Below are 16,106 nucleotides of genomic sequence, written 5' to 3'. Positions count from 1 at the left end.
ATGACAACGTAGAATGTCGTAAATAATTCAAAAACATTGGCACGATACACATGCAGAGCAGGTTAGAGATAATGAAAGTACTGAAATTCGAAAGTCTCAAAAAAATGATAGTAAAGATCGCATTAACGCAAAAAAACTGAAATTATTACTCGATGAAATAACGGAACAGCGAAAAGAGATCAAATATATTGTTCGGATTTAAACTTTAAGTTGGAGACTTGTAGATCGTCTAATTCATGCTGACATCAGGGAAAAGTACTGTTTCTTCCTAATGAAGAGGCGTATCTGTGAGAATTAAAAGATTTGTTGTTTGGTGAAAGTGAAATCCACATACGCAAGCAGCAGAGACGTGAAGTGGCTGGCACATAGCACAGGCCTGGGGGATTGCCGAACAAAGCAAGCAGGGGGCGAATCCCCCTAGTTTCTTCTTAAAACATTCTACTGTAACCTTAGATTTACACATGCAGTGAAATTATTGATCATGGCGTGTTTGTTTTTTCTTATATTTCAACTCAATGCATGGGACATCACGTCAAATGGTTTGTGTTTTCATTCACATTGTAGCTGATATTTTTCCCTTCTTCCAAGCCAGACATCAGCAGATTAATACATTTCATCACTAAAGTTCCTGCCAGATGTTCTTCCACCACCATCTCTCTGCCTCTCTCTTTCAGAATCCTTTTGATCCATTTTTCAAGCCATTATAGCAAGCATAATGATCTATTTGATCTGCACTATATATTTACGCATGGTTTTAAGTATTATGGGATGTTAATTATATAATTATCGTTGTGCCCACACCTTTTTAGAAGCAACAAATATGTTCCTTTCATTTTGTCATTTACTTAAACATCTGCCATTGAGCAGCATCATATCTGAGTGTATGTGTTAGCTTGTCAACCAGTGTTTAAATACAGGTTGTTTATGAAGAACCTGTGAAGTCCTTAGTTATGTGTGCTAGAAGTAGCAAAGTTCTTTTTTTTTTTTTTTTTTTTTTACCAACGATCCACTGTATAACCTTACAGAAATCCACAAACCTAGAAGTGTGAAGTATAATCATATGTCTACATTATTTCACCCTGAGGTATTTTCCTGGGTCCTCTTTCTGTGGTCTAGTCTTCTCTTTATATGCTTCCTTCATTCTTTCATTGCTTATTGTGAAACGCTCTTGTATCTTATTAAAGTGTTCTTCCCCTGCAATTAAAAATGTGCTGCACAGTGTGCAAAGTTTCTGTATACTAATGTCTCTGAGTCCAGGGCTATTTCCTTTACTTTGCATTCTTTCAACTGTAAATAAATACAGTTGTATAATGTGCTTATAATGTGTCAGGCAGTTGAAGTAAATAAATACATTTGTATAATGTGCTTGTAATGTGTAAGTCAGTTGAAATTAAAATGTAATAACAAATATAAATATCTCCTGCAAATACCTTAGTTATTAGTTTCTCTCTTTTTATAGCTACACTTGTATATGTCACAACATATACCTGTATCTGTTTAACGTACACACCTAAGCATAATGCTGGCAGTCATGCAAAACAATGCCATTCCCTCAGTATTAAAAGATACACAAGATATTGTCAGTTGAGCCTCAGGTACTGAATGACTTCTTGGTTTCAGTGACACATTGTAAACATTAGAACTGACTGCAGCTCTGAGTTAAACATGGTCGAATAAAAAATAGTACCATGTAATATGAAGCATTACAAATCATATCACTGCCATTAAACTGGTAACATGATCACAAACATGGAAAGCATAAAAATTATAAGAAATATTAATGTCTATTATGAACAAAACAATCAGGTCAGGAAAGGAATAATGTGTTGCTCATAGTTAAAGCTAGTTGCTATGCAACTTTGGTGAAATGCTAACTCTGGTTGACAGCTCTAAATTTAAGTTCCGTCTTTACCCTTCAGCTTTTTCCCATTAGTCAGCTAGACTGAGCAACCCATCATTCAAGCATATCTAGTAACTAAAACCATACAAATCTGGCCACTGTCAATTTTGTCCAGACCATTTTGTCTGTATTATTACAAATAGTGCTTTGTTTCTGTAATGGATTTGCATTATTCTGGACTTTCTGTTTTCCTCTTTTTCACATCACTAATATTTTGGTATATGCTAAGTACCTGTAACTTATTTTTGTATTTGCCTGACTTTATATAATTATTGATAGTAGTTTTTTTAGTGCTTTAAGGCAGATGTTTTAATGCTCAGCCCTGGAGGCCACTGTGGCTACAGGTTTTTGTTCCAACCAGTGTTATAATAATGAGTCATTTTATCTTTAATTGATCTCATTATTTAATTAGTATGGAAGTCCCTAATTTTTTTTTCTCTGTGGTCCTCATACTATTACATAAAATAGCTATGTTCTTCCCCTTCTTTTATTTTGCATTCAGAAAAGTGCAGTGGTGTGAGATTTACACTCATAAGAATTATTGTATTCTTTATATCTATCAGTTTTGCCGTTTTCACTTTTTCATTGGAATATGCTGTTTTAAATCTATTTAACTGCTGACAATTACCAATGAGCAGAGCAGACACCAGTGCAAACACGAAATATTAATGGGCAGCTATTTCACTGTTACATACCTGTGTGCATGATTAGTTAATAGCTTAAAATAACCAGAACAAAAAACAGTATTAAAAACCTGAAAGAATTCATCCTTACCCATTTAACACACATACGCATTCTTGCTTCATTCTGTACACATTTAGCATATCCAGTTTGTAATTTCTGGGTTGATACAAAAAATATATACACAAACTGTAAAATTCCAACTTGCCTAATTAAAGTCTGAGTCCAATTAAAAGCAGAAACTGGTTGGACTGAAAACCTGCGCTCACAGGGAGCTCATTGCACTAAACTTGAGAACCACTGCTTCAAAGCATTTATTAACATGATTCGCAGCATTTGGCGGGTTTGGTAGTCTAGCAGCTCAGGCATTGGACTTTATAATGCCATTTCCGCTAGTTCTTACTTACTGTGTAATACTGACCATGTCAATGTGTCAGTGCTCCACTTGAATAAAAGAAACAAAAAACATATAAGCAATGGTACTATATCTCTGATCTTGTAAAGCACCAAAAAGGGGTGCTTTTTAAATTTATGATTTATTTGTTTAATATAAAAGTTTTCCCTTTTTGTCACAGTTCTAATAATAACCACCTGTTAACTCTTGTTTTACTGCATATTTTAGCTTTCAGCCCCTTAAGTGGTATTTTTCTTCTATCATCTGACAAACCTGTGGTTGCATATAGCATTAACAAGACTTCAAATATCCTACCTGCTTCTCCATTCCCAAAGCTTCTGGGGTTAAAGTGAGTTTTCTTGGGTCCTTGAATTACAGTACGGCCAGACTGGTTTACATTGTCTACGATATACTCATCAAGAGGGGTATCTGCACATCAAAGAACAGAACAGAAACACGGACAGTTTTGGAAGAACAGGGATCGCCCAGAATCTGATTATTGTCAGATGTCTTCACAAGACTGGGCTGGCTGAGTTTTAACACACAGCCAACAGAGTTAGCTTCTCGTCTTTGTGACTTACCACAGAAATCTAACTTGCAGTACTCAAAGGTCTTGTTGGGATGGTCCACAAAACACCAAGGCCCTTCTTCGTCCAGGTCTGGGTTGCGACAGTAGTTTTCTTTAAGTTTTACAAATGAGGAGAATTCCTTAGTTTTGCTTAATTCCAAGGCCTTGGATGAGTTCCACTTGAGACATGTCAGGCCACTTATTGACACTGACAGGTTGTCTTCGTAATGAATTCCCAGATCAGTCAAACAATCCTTGGTGTTGTAAGTAGAATTGTGGAGGACAGGAATAGTTGGGTTGTAGACCTTGCCTAAGACACACAAACACATTCAAGTTATTTGAATATGCTTAGCATAGACATGTTACAAGTAAGTGCACAAGAAAAGACATACCAGCAGAGACAACCTACACACATTCAATAGAACTCCCAGGAAACCTTGCGCCATTGTATAGGAGCCTAGTTCTGAAAGGCTGCTTACCACATACAGGTACATTGCATGTCTCACGCCGAACAAGTGGGTCTCGCGTAAAGCACCAAGGTCCATCTGCTGAGTTGTCTGGGTTCCTGCACTGGTTTTCTAGCAGGTAGCCAGGATTCAGGTCACTTCTGTTATTCTCCCTGAAGCAATAAAAAGTAATTAGTTCCAGTTCCAAGGCAAAAAAGTGAGAAGCTATAGTACTGTGTGGATTACAGAGATTATGGAAATACATTTGCAATTGGACTTCTACTGGAGCTTCTTACCTGTGGCGATGTGGAAAATTGCTTGACCAGTACTGACAGTCTCTGCCAGACTTTGTAATTGATACTTTTCCTTCATAGTTTGTACCATTTCCACGTGCACACTCGTCTAGAAATAAAGGCAGTGAAATTCAGTGATTCCACAAATTATATAAGTCAAAAACATTAAGAGGTCTGTCACACACGTGCGAACAGAAGACAGTTTATGGGCTCAAATAATTCTATTTCCTCATCAGACTGGGGGTTGGTGCTGTACTCTAACCCCGCAGAACAACTGAAGAATCACCCCAATAACGATCACTTCCGGCTTATGATGTCACTTTGATCCCAGAATGCCACCTGTTTGTTACATCATTTCCTGTTGTTCCATTATATATGCGTCTGCCATTCTTATATTGATCAGTTCTGTTCTGGACTCAAGTCGGTAAAGACCATATCGCTAACCATTCAACTTTACTAAACGAGGATGGTCCCCAACACTGACTTTGTTTTTGTGTGTTTTGATACAGGTGATAGAAAAAGTAAAAAAATGGCATAAGGAGATTCACATCCTCAGCACTAAAATCAAGCAAGATAATAGGCTGAATGGCCTGTTCTAGTCTAGGCTGTTCTAATGTTTATTTGTAGAACAAATTGTATACCAGCAAAGAGACTGATCAAGAGTCATCAAGGTTGCTTAAGCTGCAATCAGTTCTGTGAAGACCATAGCATTCAATTAGAATATACTGGTAAAGAAAAATGGCAGGACTTACCTCTATTCAGGCATTCACGCAGTTTATTGACATCCTCTTTTATCCTTACATTTTTGTTTCCTTTGTCACCTTTACACTCTAAAAGTCAAAGTATAATAACTATTGATTAATGTGCTTAACTCCCACGCACTCAAGTATGAAACTGCAGGGTAGGAAGCAGTTTGGTGAGTTTCAGGTACAGTACAGTAAAAGACAACAATCACTAACAATAAGACACTCAATTTTTAGATACATTACATCCCAGAGGAGCTGTTACATCTTTAAACTGGGAGTCGGAGAGGGGTAGCTGGGCTATAAAAGAATGCAATAAAATCTATGAGCTTACCTAGGTAGGTCTGCCAGTACTGGTTCTGAAAAAGAGAAATAACATGAAAATCTGGTTAAAAGTAGAGAACTACAGTCCAGAAGGCATCTGAAGGGCACATGAGCAGACATATTGAGGCAGTGTGGCGCAGTGGTTAAGGCTTTGAACTTCAAACCCTGAGGTTGTGGGTTGAAATCCTGCAGCTGACACTGTGTTACCAAAAGCAAGTCACCTGACCTGCCTGTACTCTCAATTGGAAAACCAAAAGAAATATAACCAATTGTATCAAAAATGTTGTAAGTCACCTTGAATAAAGGCGTCAGCCAAATATATAAATATAAGACTGTGAAAAACTAGCCACGTTGCTGGTAGTAAGTGGTTTTAAACGGTGATAACTGCAATAAACAGCAGCTAGCACTGTTGACTTATTCATTTAGCATCTTGTGTTCATACCCTGAATTTAGTTAATCTCTGTATGGAGTTTGCACATTCTCCTGTTTTTATTTGGGTACTCTGATATTCAGAACATATCTCAAATATGTATTAGTTTAATCGGTCAGATCCCAAAAAACATTCAGCAGAAATAACAAATCAGACAAGGAGAAAGACATGTAAGTTCCAAGTAGTTAGTATGAGTGAGTTCCTGCTAGAGGTTGTGTAGTCAGAGCCTCAGTACATCATTCAGTAGAAGCCTGTGATTTAGGGTTTGCAGGAGGGTATACATTGTCACCTTACATCTTATCCATATTACTAACCGAGAATGCTAAACCGGATAGACGCAGGGACATCCGGCCATGGGCCATAGCCGCAAAAAGACGTACTGCGCAGGCGCAAAAAGAGTCCGCGAGAGGAACCGAGAATGCTAAACCGGATGGACGCAGGGACATCCGGCCATGGGCCGTAGCCGCAAAAAGACGTACTGCGCAGGCGCAAAAAGAGTCCGCGAGAGGCGGCTGAGGAGCCGCGAGAGGGGGACAAAAGAGGCCGCGAGAGGCGGACAAGACCACAGAAAAAAGGAGTGAGCACAGAAAAAAGAGAAAAAAGGAGTCAAAGAAATGAGGCGCAACGAGCACCGAAAAAAGGAAAAGGCACATAAAAAAGTAGTCAAACGCAGGCAAAGCACGAAACACATTGCACACGAAACTAGACCCCAAAAAAAAAAAAAAAAAAAGAGGCTCGCGCACAACAGCAAGGCACCAAACCCCCCCCCCCCCCCCCCCTCCCCAGGCACCGGACGGGACACACACCAAGAGGGGGATTCAACAAGCCCATGGAACACAAAAAAAAAGAACACAAAACCACCCCACAGACCCTACAAGCAAGGGACGGGACACACACAAAGAGGGGATTCAACAAGACACAGGAACACAAAAAGAAAGAAGACGCCTCGCGCAACAACAATCCTCACCCCCGCACCCCCCACACACATCCATAAGAAGTGACACCCAAAGCCACATATTCTAAAGTGAACGTCAACACCTTCACACTAGGCAGCATAGGTGTCAGCATAGGTGGATCTCCTTACAATAAAGCACTATTAACCGTTCAACTGCAGAAAAGGAAACATATTGAACAGTGAGTGCGATCCTCCTTATTACTTATCCATATTTCGCATGCTGAGAAAAAAACAAGTCATGAATACACGGTCACGGGTACAAAACGATTTGGAAAGGATAACAGGAACAAACACACGAACACGAAAGAAACAACAAAATAGACGGCGGAGCATAAAACGCGCTTCTGAAACTCCGGGAGAAAAAATGTCTCGGATCAAAAAACGCAAAGCACAAGTAACCCCGTTACAGAGATGAGCCCAAATGGACAGACACAATGAACGTAGACGCATACAGCGCGTGTCTCAAAGTGCTGCATCAAAACAAGCACGATTTCAAAACGAAAGAGCTCGCGTCTCAGACATACAAAAAAGGGAGCGAAGAGAAAAAATAAATGAACGCAGACGTGTACAAAGCGTAAATGAACTGCCAGAAAAAAAAGAAAGCAAGACTCCAAAAGGAGAAAGCTCAAATGACCAACATACAAAAACGGACAAGGCTCGATACAAACAATGCACGACGTAGACTGAAACGGACTTTGCGCAAAGCGGAGGCGAATAAATTAAATGAAAAAAAATAGCGCTTCCCAAATACTGGACATGCAACAACGCGGCACTCAAACGCCAAAAGCAAAACATGCCCGTCGCGGACATCAACGCCAGACACATGTTAAACGCTTAAGCCAAATGGCTGAAAACGCCTTCAATAATGAATCCACTATTGAGGAAAATTCATTGGGATTAATGAATGTCATTTGCAATCATTGTCATTCACTTAACTTCCCAGAAGAAACAACTGGCAATACAAATAATAAATTTACACGTTGTTGTCAAAAGGGGCAGATTAGACTGACTCCTTTACATTCATATCCTGAATATCTACAGAAGCTTCTAACTAACGATGTGCCTGAAAGTAAAAACTTTATGAACTGCATTAGATCCTACAATAGTTCATTTGCTTTTGCATCTACCGGAGTACATATCAGGCCACCAAAAGGCAATGGCCCATACTGCTTTCGCATATGTGGACAAATATTGCATCGCATTGGAACAGTGCACCCTGAAACAAATCAACAACGCAAATATGCACAAATCTACATCCTAGATCCAGATGAGGCAATCTATCAACGAATGAACCTTCCTGAAAACAAACAATGCACAGAGCTTATAATGAGAAACGTCTCTCATGTCATAAACAATCACCCATTAGCTAAGTCTATAAAAATGCTACATGAAGTTGAAAAGGAGGCCAATACAAAAGCAAATGCAGAAGGTATAGCGGCAACTACAATTGCTTTAGTCTTGATAAAGGACAAAGAACAAGATCCAAGACTAACCCGGCCGGATTACCACAACACAACCTTACCCTTAAAAACGGAACAATAATCATGCTATTAAGAAACCTTAACACTAAACAGGGTTTATGCAATGGCACAAGGTTAGTCGTCAACACCATGACACACAATGTTATTCAAGCAACAGTTCTTACAGGATCACATGCTAACAATACTGTTCTCATTCCTAGAATTGACCTTACGAGTTCTGACCTAGAATTACCTTTTACATTGAAACGCCGACAGTTCCCCATTAAAGCTGCATTTGCCATGACCATCAACAAATCACAAGGACAAACCATGGACAAGGTTGGCATCTACCTCTCTGAACCCGTTTTTGGACATGGACAACTTTATGTTGCCTTCTCACGTGTTCGACGTTCATCTGACGTTAAAGTTAAAATTATAAATGATCCATGCCAAGAAAAACTCATTCAAGGACAAGACACCATCTTTACTACTAATGTTGTATACAAAGAAATATTCCAATAAAACATTACTCTATGCCAAACACTCTATTTTTTATTTCTATACGCATCATCCAGACCTGCACACTGTACTATATCTAAATCATACATCTCACTCTTTGTCATGCCCCAACGCCAGGGGTTGGCGAGCGAAGCGAGCAGGGGGGCGGAGCCCCCTAGTCAAGCAGATAAGATAACATAGTCCTTAAGTGCTGGGGAGGTTTACTGTCCCCCTGAATTCTTCCAAGAAACTAGCACATTTCCTCTGTATAAAGTGACAACTCGACTCTGCAGAAAGTATTAGATCCATTCTTTCAATTGACCTTTTAAGATAGCACAGGAGCAATCCAGGATATCAGACCCTTTAAATGGGGATACTGAGAATCAAAGCTATAATGCAGATGATATCCTGGAAACATTATAGTGGCACAGGTGGTTTAGGGGTTAATACCTGGCCCTAGATGCTATTTCAGGCTTGCTCTGGAAGTGAGTTGCAGATAAAGGTTATACTTGATTTGTCCACAAGTGGAAATTTAAATTTTACAGAATCTCCAAAATAAAATAAAACCAAACAACCCCCCAAAACACACATAAAACGTTTGGCTTGGATAAGATAAGGGTCAGACATGCTCAGATTGTACCACAGGTTTATATTTAAAGTCATTAATATTTTGATAGAGCAGGTCCAGCTTGTAGTGTCCACGGATGGAACATGCTTAACAGATACTTGATTCAGTATCTGTATGATGCAGCTGAAACATTTGTGATGCCCAGGTTTCCCACAGCTGGTATACTCCTCCTTGAACCTGGGACATCAATAATCATAGACCGAGGATGGTCTGGTCAATGAAGACACGAGACAGGAATATATTTTTTCAAAAGTGCGCAGTGATTTTTATTTATAAAGTGTCTAACAACATTAAAGTAGTCATTCATAAATAAATTTATAATCCAATAAAAACTGTCTTTTGGCGGAGGTTAAAATCAATCCTCAAATAATAAATAAATGCAGATAGTTAAAATTCCAAAGTTAAAACACAGGATTTGTCCATAAAAACCACTCATAAACCTCCAAATCCAACATCTCCTCTGGTTACCTGTTAACAGTCATCTCAGTCAGCAGAGACGTCCTCTGGTAAGTGCAGTCAAACCTTTGTCCAACTTCCCTCAATATTCGGGGGAACCTCATAAGTCCTGCTTCTTTCAACCACTGCCGTCCCTTGGAATTTGTGTGGGACTTCATGGAGCATCTGGTCACTCCTGCTCCCTGGCACTCAACAGGAGCATCTCTATCCAGTAAGCACCATCCACTCAGTCCACCCAGACCATCTTTCCCAATCACTTGCCTCGAATGAGCAGCTCCGGCTCTGCCCCAGTCCGGACTCTTTCCTTTTCTTTTCCTTTAAAACTCTTGAAATCTCCTCCTTTTTTCCCTGTGCTCAGGGTACCTTTTATACTCTTGTGGGTGAGGAGTGCTGATGTGGAACAGCTGAACAGATCTTGTCTATTAACAGGTAATCCTCTTGCTTCCACACTGAACGCCCTGCCACTGCACCCAGGGACACCCTGATTTTACTTAAGATCCGCACACTACCATAGACCCCTAATGTGCATCACCAAAACGTAATTCTTACCATTTTCTTTTTTAGTGTGGAAAATAACCTTTTAACTTATTTTTCCTTTGAAGATACTTGCTGACCGCAACCCCTTCACTAACTCCATTCTGTTTCTAAAGGTGAACATTCCCATCCATCATTCTCTGAATCTGCTTTTCTAGTGCCTGTCCCAGCAGGATGGGAGGTATCAGTTATGGATAGGATACTAATCAAGCACTGGGCACACTAACACATACCAGGACAATTTACAAAGCCATCAAACCTAATATGCATATTATTGGCATGTGAGTGGAAACCAAAATGCATAGAAAGAAATGGGGCAGAATAAGTAAACTCCAATCAATGACTGGAACAGGAGAGATATCCATATTACTAAAGCAGTCAGGCAGCTGCACTAAGTATTGTTCTTCTTCTTTTATTGCTTAAAGAATAGCACAACAGACATGGCAGTTAAATATACAGTATGTTATTGTTCATCAAGTGCAAAGAAACTTGTTGAGTTTCCATTTTATTTTAAGATAAATTCCATACACAGAAAGATATGCATAATTCAAGATTTTGAACAGCACTTTAGACTCTAAGCTTGGGGTTAACTCCATTTCCAGAGTTAAGAATGTTAAGAAGAACACATCAACTTCCATTTTTGTGGCTACAACATGTATAAGAAACATTTGTCCACATGGTTTTCAGTATTCTTTACAATCCACGGATGTGCAGCATTTTCATTCATATACCATGCCACAAAATCTTTGAATCTTACAGACAAAAACAAATGCAGACTTTCTGTAAATGTGATCATATGCAAAGACAAAATAATTTGTAAGTCATATTTATAAGGGTATGGCATGATAACTTAAACACAGGTGACATGGATGTGTCTAAATCATTTGTTTATACATAAACAAATGGACTACAGGCAACATGCACACCAAGGTCACAACACCATAATGCCTGTAAAAAGTAAGTTCTTGACACTGTAGTGTGACAGTTTTAGCATGTTGATCTCAAGAAGTATTATTATAGTATTATGGCAATAAAATGTTTTTATTGTACCTTTGTACGTTTAAAATGTTCTTAATCCAATCGTAACTAACCACATGCAAGGAATAGTCTGTGTAAGATGCAGTTTGCCATTAAGAGAAAAATAATCATTCCAAAATATACTGAAGTGATCAATTCATTTTTATTTAAAAAGCACCTTTCATAGCAAATTTGGTAATGGCGTAGTTATTGTTGCTTTCTCATGGATCCAACATCCTTGGTTTGAAGCCTACGTCCAATCATTGTTTGAGTAAGAGCCATTTTAAAATTATTTACCAAGTTATGTTTAAAATGTTTGGCTATATATTACTATATAGAACACATAGTTAAATAGATAATGAGAGGTTCTGCTTTAACCCCATTAGATAATATGTAAATGGAATATTCTTTTTTTTGTTGTTATTCTTAGTATAGACTAGTGTAGTCTTTGTTCTGCTTTGCAGTTGTCAAGGCATGGAGAGAAACAGTTTCAAAACATAAGGTAGTATAGTATAAACTTGCACCTCTCAGCTTGACCTTCATAATGGTAAGTTCATTTGATACAGTATAGGAAAACAACATAACTTTATGCATAGAACGTAACTGAAGCTTAACATGAGAAAGCTAAGACTGTAATGGCATAGAGCAGAAACCATTTCCCCTTTTATACTTTTTATGTTGTGTTTGTAATATCCATCTATCCATCCCATCCAATCCATCCTCTTCCGTTTATCCGAGGTCGGGTCGCGGGGGGCAGCAGCTTGAGCAGAGATACCCCAGACTTCCCTCTCCCCGGCCCACTTCTTCTAGCTCTTCCGGGAGAATCCCGAGGCGTTCCCAGGCCAGCCGGGAGACATAGTCCCTCCAGCGTGTCCCTGGGTCTTCCCCGGGGCCTCCTCCCGGTTGGACATGCCCGGGAACACCGTCACCAGGGAGGCGTCCAGGAGGCATCCTGATCAGATGCCCGAGCCACCTCATCTGACTCCTCTCGATGCGGAGGAGCAGCAGCTCTACTCTGAGCCCCTCCCTGATGACTGAGCTTCTCATCCTATCTTTAAGGGAGAGCCCAGACACCCTGTGGAGAAAACTCATTTCAGCCGCTTGTATTCGCGATCTCGTTCTTTCGGTCACTACCCATAGCTCATGACCATAGGGTGAGGGTAGGAACATAGATCGACTGGTAAATTGAGAGCTTTGCCTTACGGCTCAGCTCCTTTTTCACCACGTCGGACCGATGCAGAGCCCGCCATCACGCGGACCGCCGCACCGATCCGCCTGTCGATCTCACGCTCCATTCTTCCCTCACTCGTGAACAAGGACCCCGAGATACTTGAACTCCTCCACTTGAGGCCGGATCTCGCTCCAACCCTGAGAGGGCACTCCACCCTTTTCCGGCTGAGGACCATGGTCTCGGATTTGGAGGTGCTGATTCCCATCCCAGCCGCTTCACACTCAGCTGCGAACCGATCCAGAGAGAGCTGAAGATCACGGCCTGATGAAGCAAACAGGACAACATCATCTGCAAAAAGCAGTGACCCAATCCTGAGTCCACCAAACCGGACCCCCTCAACACCCTGGCTGCGCCCAGAAATTCTGTCCATAAAAGTTATGAACAGAATCGGTGACAAAGTGCAGCCCTGGCGGAGTCCAACTCTCACTGGAAATGGGTTCGACTTACTGCCGGCAATGCGGACCAAGCTCTGACACTGGTTGTACAGGGACCAAACAGCCCTTATCAGGGGTCCGGTACCCCCATACTCCCGGAGCAGCCCCCACAGGATTCCCTGAGGGACACAGTCGAACGCCTTTTCCAAGTCCACAAAACACATGTAGACTGGTTGGGCTAACTCCCATGCACCCTCCCGGACCCTGCTAAGGGCGTAGAGCTGGTCCACTGTTCCGCGACCAGGACGAAAACCACACTGTTCCTCCTGAATCTGAGGTTCAACTATCTGACGGACCCTCCTCTCCAGAACCCCCCGAATAGACTTTTCCAGGGAGGCTAAGGAGTGTGATCCCTCTGTAGTTGGAACACACCCTCCAGTCCCCTTTCTTAAAGAGGGGGACCACCACCCGGTCTGCCAATCCAGAGGGCACTGTCCCTGATGTCCATGCGATGTTGCAGAGACGTGTCAACCAAGACAGCCCTACAACATCAAGAGTCTTGAGGAACTCCGGGCGTATCTCATCCACCCCCGGGGCCCTGCCACCAAGGAGTTTTTTGACCACCTCAGTGACCTCAGTCCCAGAGATGGGGGAGCCCACCTCCAAGTCCCCAGGCTCTGCTTCCTCATTGGAAGGCATGTTAGTGGGATTGAGGAGGTCTTTGAAGTACTCCCCCCCACCGACCCACAACGTCCAGAGTCGAGGTCAGCAACGCACCATCCCCACCATACACAGTGTTGACACTGCACTGCTTCCCCCTTCCTGAGACGGCCGGACGGTGGACCAGAATCTCCTCGAAGCCGTCCGAAAGTCATTCTCCATGGCCTCCCCAAACTCCTCCCATGCCCGAGTTTTAGCCTCAGCAACCACCGAAGCCTCATTCCGCTTGGCCTGCCGGTACCTATCAGCTGCCTCCAGAGTCCCCACAGGACAAAAGGGACCGGTACGACAGGCACCGACCACCTTACGGCCACAGCTCCGGTCAGCCCGCCTCGACAATAGAGGCACGGAACATGGCCCATTCGGACTCAATGTCCCCACCTCCCTCGGGACATGGTCAAAGTTCTGCCGGAGGTGGGAGTTGAAGCTACTTCTGACAGGGGGCCCTGCCAGACGTTCCCAGCAGACCCTCACAACACGTTTGGGCCTACCAGGCCTGACCGGCATCCTCCCCCACCATTGAAGCCAACTAACCACCAGGTGGTGATCAGTTGACAACTCCGCCCCTCTCTTCACCCGAGTGTCCAAGACATGTGGCCGCAAGTCCGACGACACAACCACAAAGTCAATCATCGAACTGAGGCCTAGGGTGTCCTGGTGCTAAGTGCACATACTGTATGAACACCCCTATGTTTGAACATGGTGTTTGTTATGGACAATCCGTGACGAGCACAGAAGTCCAATAACAAAACACCACTCGAGTTCAGATCGGGGGGGCCATTCCTCCCAATCACGCCCCTTCCAGATCTCACTGTCATTGCCCACGTGAGCATTGAAGTCTCCCAGCAGAACGAGGGAGTCCCCAGAAGGTATGCCCTCTAGCACTCCCTCCAGGGACTCCAAAAAGGGTGGGTACTCCGAACTGCTGTTCGGTGCATACGCACAAACAACAGTTAGGACCCGTCCCCCCACCCGAAGGCGGAGGGAGACTACCCTCTTGTCCACCGGGGTAAACCCCAATGTACAGGCTCCAAGTCGGGGGGCAATAAGTATGCCCACACCCTCTCGGCGCCTCTCACCGGGGGGCAACTCCAGAGTGGTACAGAGTCCAGCCCCTCTCAAGGAGATTGGTTCCAGAGTCCAAGCTGTGCATCGAGGTGAGCCCGACTATATCTAGCCGAACCTCTCATCCTCGCACACAAGCTCAGGCTCCTTCCCGTCCTCGAACCGCCACCTTATCGTGGTGGAGGGGTTTGCGTGTCCCAGTGATCTTAGGAGCTCTGTTGTCCGGGGCTTTATGCCCCTGGTAGGGCCACCCAAGGCAAACTGGTCCTAGGTGAGGGATGAGACAAAGTGCGGTTCAAAACCACTTCCTATGATGAATAAAAACTTTGGACGACGTTTTCCCTTGCCCGGACGTGGGTCACCGGGGCCCCCCTCTGGAGCCAGGCCTGGAGGTGGGGCTCGATGGCGAGCGCCTGGTGGCCAGGCTTGCACCCATGGGGCTCGGCCAGGCACAGCCCGAAGAGGCAATGTGGGTCCCCCTTCCCACAGGCTCACCACCTATAGGAGGGGCCAAGGAGGTCGGGTGCAGTGTGAGTTGGGTGGTGGGCCGAAGGCAGGGACCTTGGCGGTCCGATCCTCGGCTACAGAAGCTGGCTCTTGGAACGTGGAAATGTCACCTCTCTGAAGGGGGAAGGAGCCTGAGCTTGTGTGTTTGTAATAACTTCTTCCTTTTTCCTTTTTTTTTTGTTTTTTTGCATTTGCACAAATGTTATTAAATCCATTAATTAATTTTAAATTAATTTTATTGGACTGTGGCTTTTCTTTTGTGATTTGTTTGTTTAATGCTGGATCCTACCTTGCTAAATCAGTAGCTGCTTGATCTTGGGAACCTAGAAAAGATGCAGATCAATCTGTGTATATTCTCCTTGTGTTTGAATGGCTTTTTCTTTTTTGGTACTTTGATTTTCCTCTTTCACATTTTTTAATAGGTTAATTGACTACTCTAAATTGTCCTTGTGTTAGTTCGAGTGTGGATTATATGAGTGCGTGGACACTGTGACGGTTTGGTCCCTTATTCAGAGTTGTTTTCATGTTTCAGTGCTGCAGGGAAAGGCTCCAGTCCCATCACCCTCAATTGGATTAGTATGTCTAAGTATGCATTTATGTATTGTAGCAGATAAGGCTTTTGTCCACCTCTTGAACCCTCAGGTACCACTCTGATGACCAGGTGAAAGTATAATAACTATTATTTATTTATTATACTGTGCACAAAGCACTCCACACACCACACTACTCATATACTCAATAAACTCTTACAATACCAATACCTCCTCGCCCAGACACTTCGCCACCCCTACCTCCCAGCTCAGCTCAGTGTACTGGGCTTCCCAGAGTCCTTTTATACACCCTGACCCGGAAATGGTTCCTGGCCAAACCCACAAGTCCGTT

The 16,106-nt window shown here is 42.7% G+C and overlaps 1 protein-coding gene across 1 annotated transcript in view; it reads right to left on the bottom strand.

The window, feature by feature from the left end:
- The window catches only part of f2 (coagulation factor II (thrombin)), a 34,834-nt gene that overhangs the window by 10,900 nt on the left and 7,828 nt on the right, over window positions 1-16,106 (bottom strand). The window contains exons 4-9 of the mRNA XM_028794307.2: window positions 5,360-5,384; window positions 5,035-5,112; window positions 4,286-4,391; window positions 4,023-4,162; window positions 3,557-3,853; window positions 3,291-3,404 (exon numbers count right to left, since the gene is read on the bottom strand). Coding sequence (XP_028650140.2) covers window positions 3,291-3,404; window positions 3,557-3,853; window positions 4,023-4,162; window positions 4,286-4,391; window positions 5,035-5,112; window positions 5,360-5,384 — 760 coding nt within the window. The remainder of the gene's footprint in view (window positions 1-3,290; window positions 3,405-3,556; window positions 3,854-4,022; window positions 4,163-4,285; window positions 4,392-5,034; window positions 5,113-5,359; window positions 5,385-16,106) is intronic.

This window comes from Erpetoichthys calabaricus, chromosome 2 (assembly GCF_900747795.2).
Source record: "Erpetoichthys calabaricus chromosome 2, fErpCal1.3, whole genome shotgun sequence".
Taxonomy (NCBI): domain Eukaryota; kingdom Metazoa; phylum Chordata; class Cladistia; order Polypteriformes; family Polypteridae; genus Erpetoichthys; species Erpetoichthys calabaricus.
Note: the sequence above shows the minus strand (reverse complement) of the source record. Positions and strands in the feature narration are given on the sequence as shown.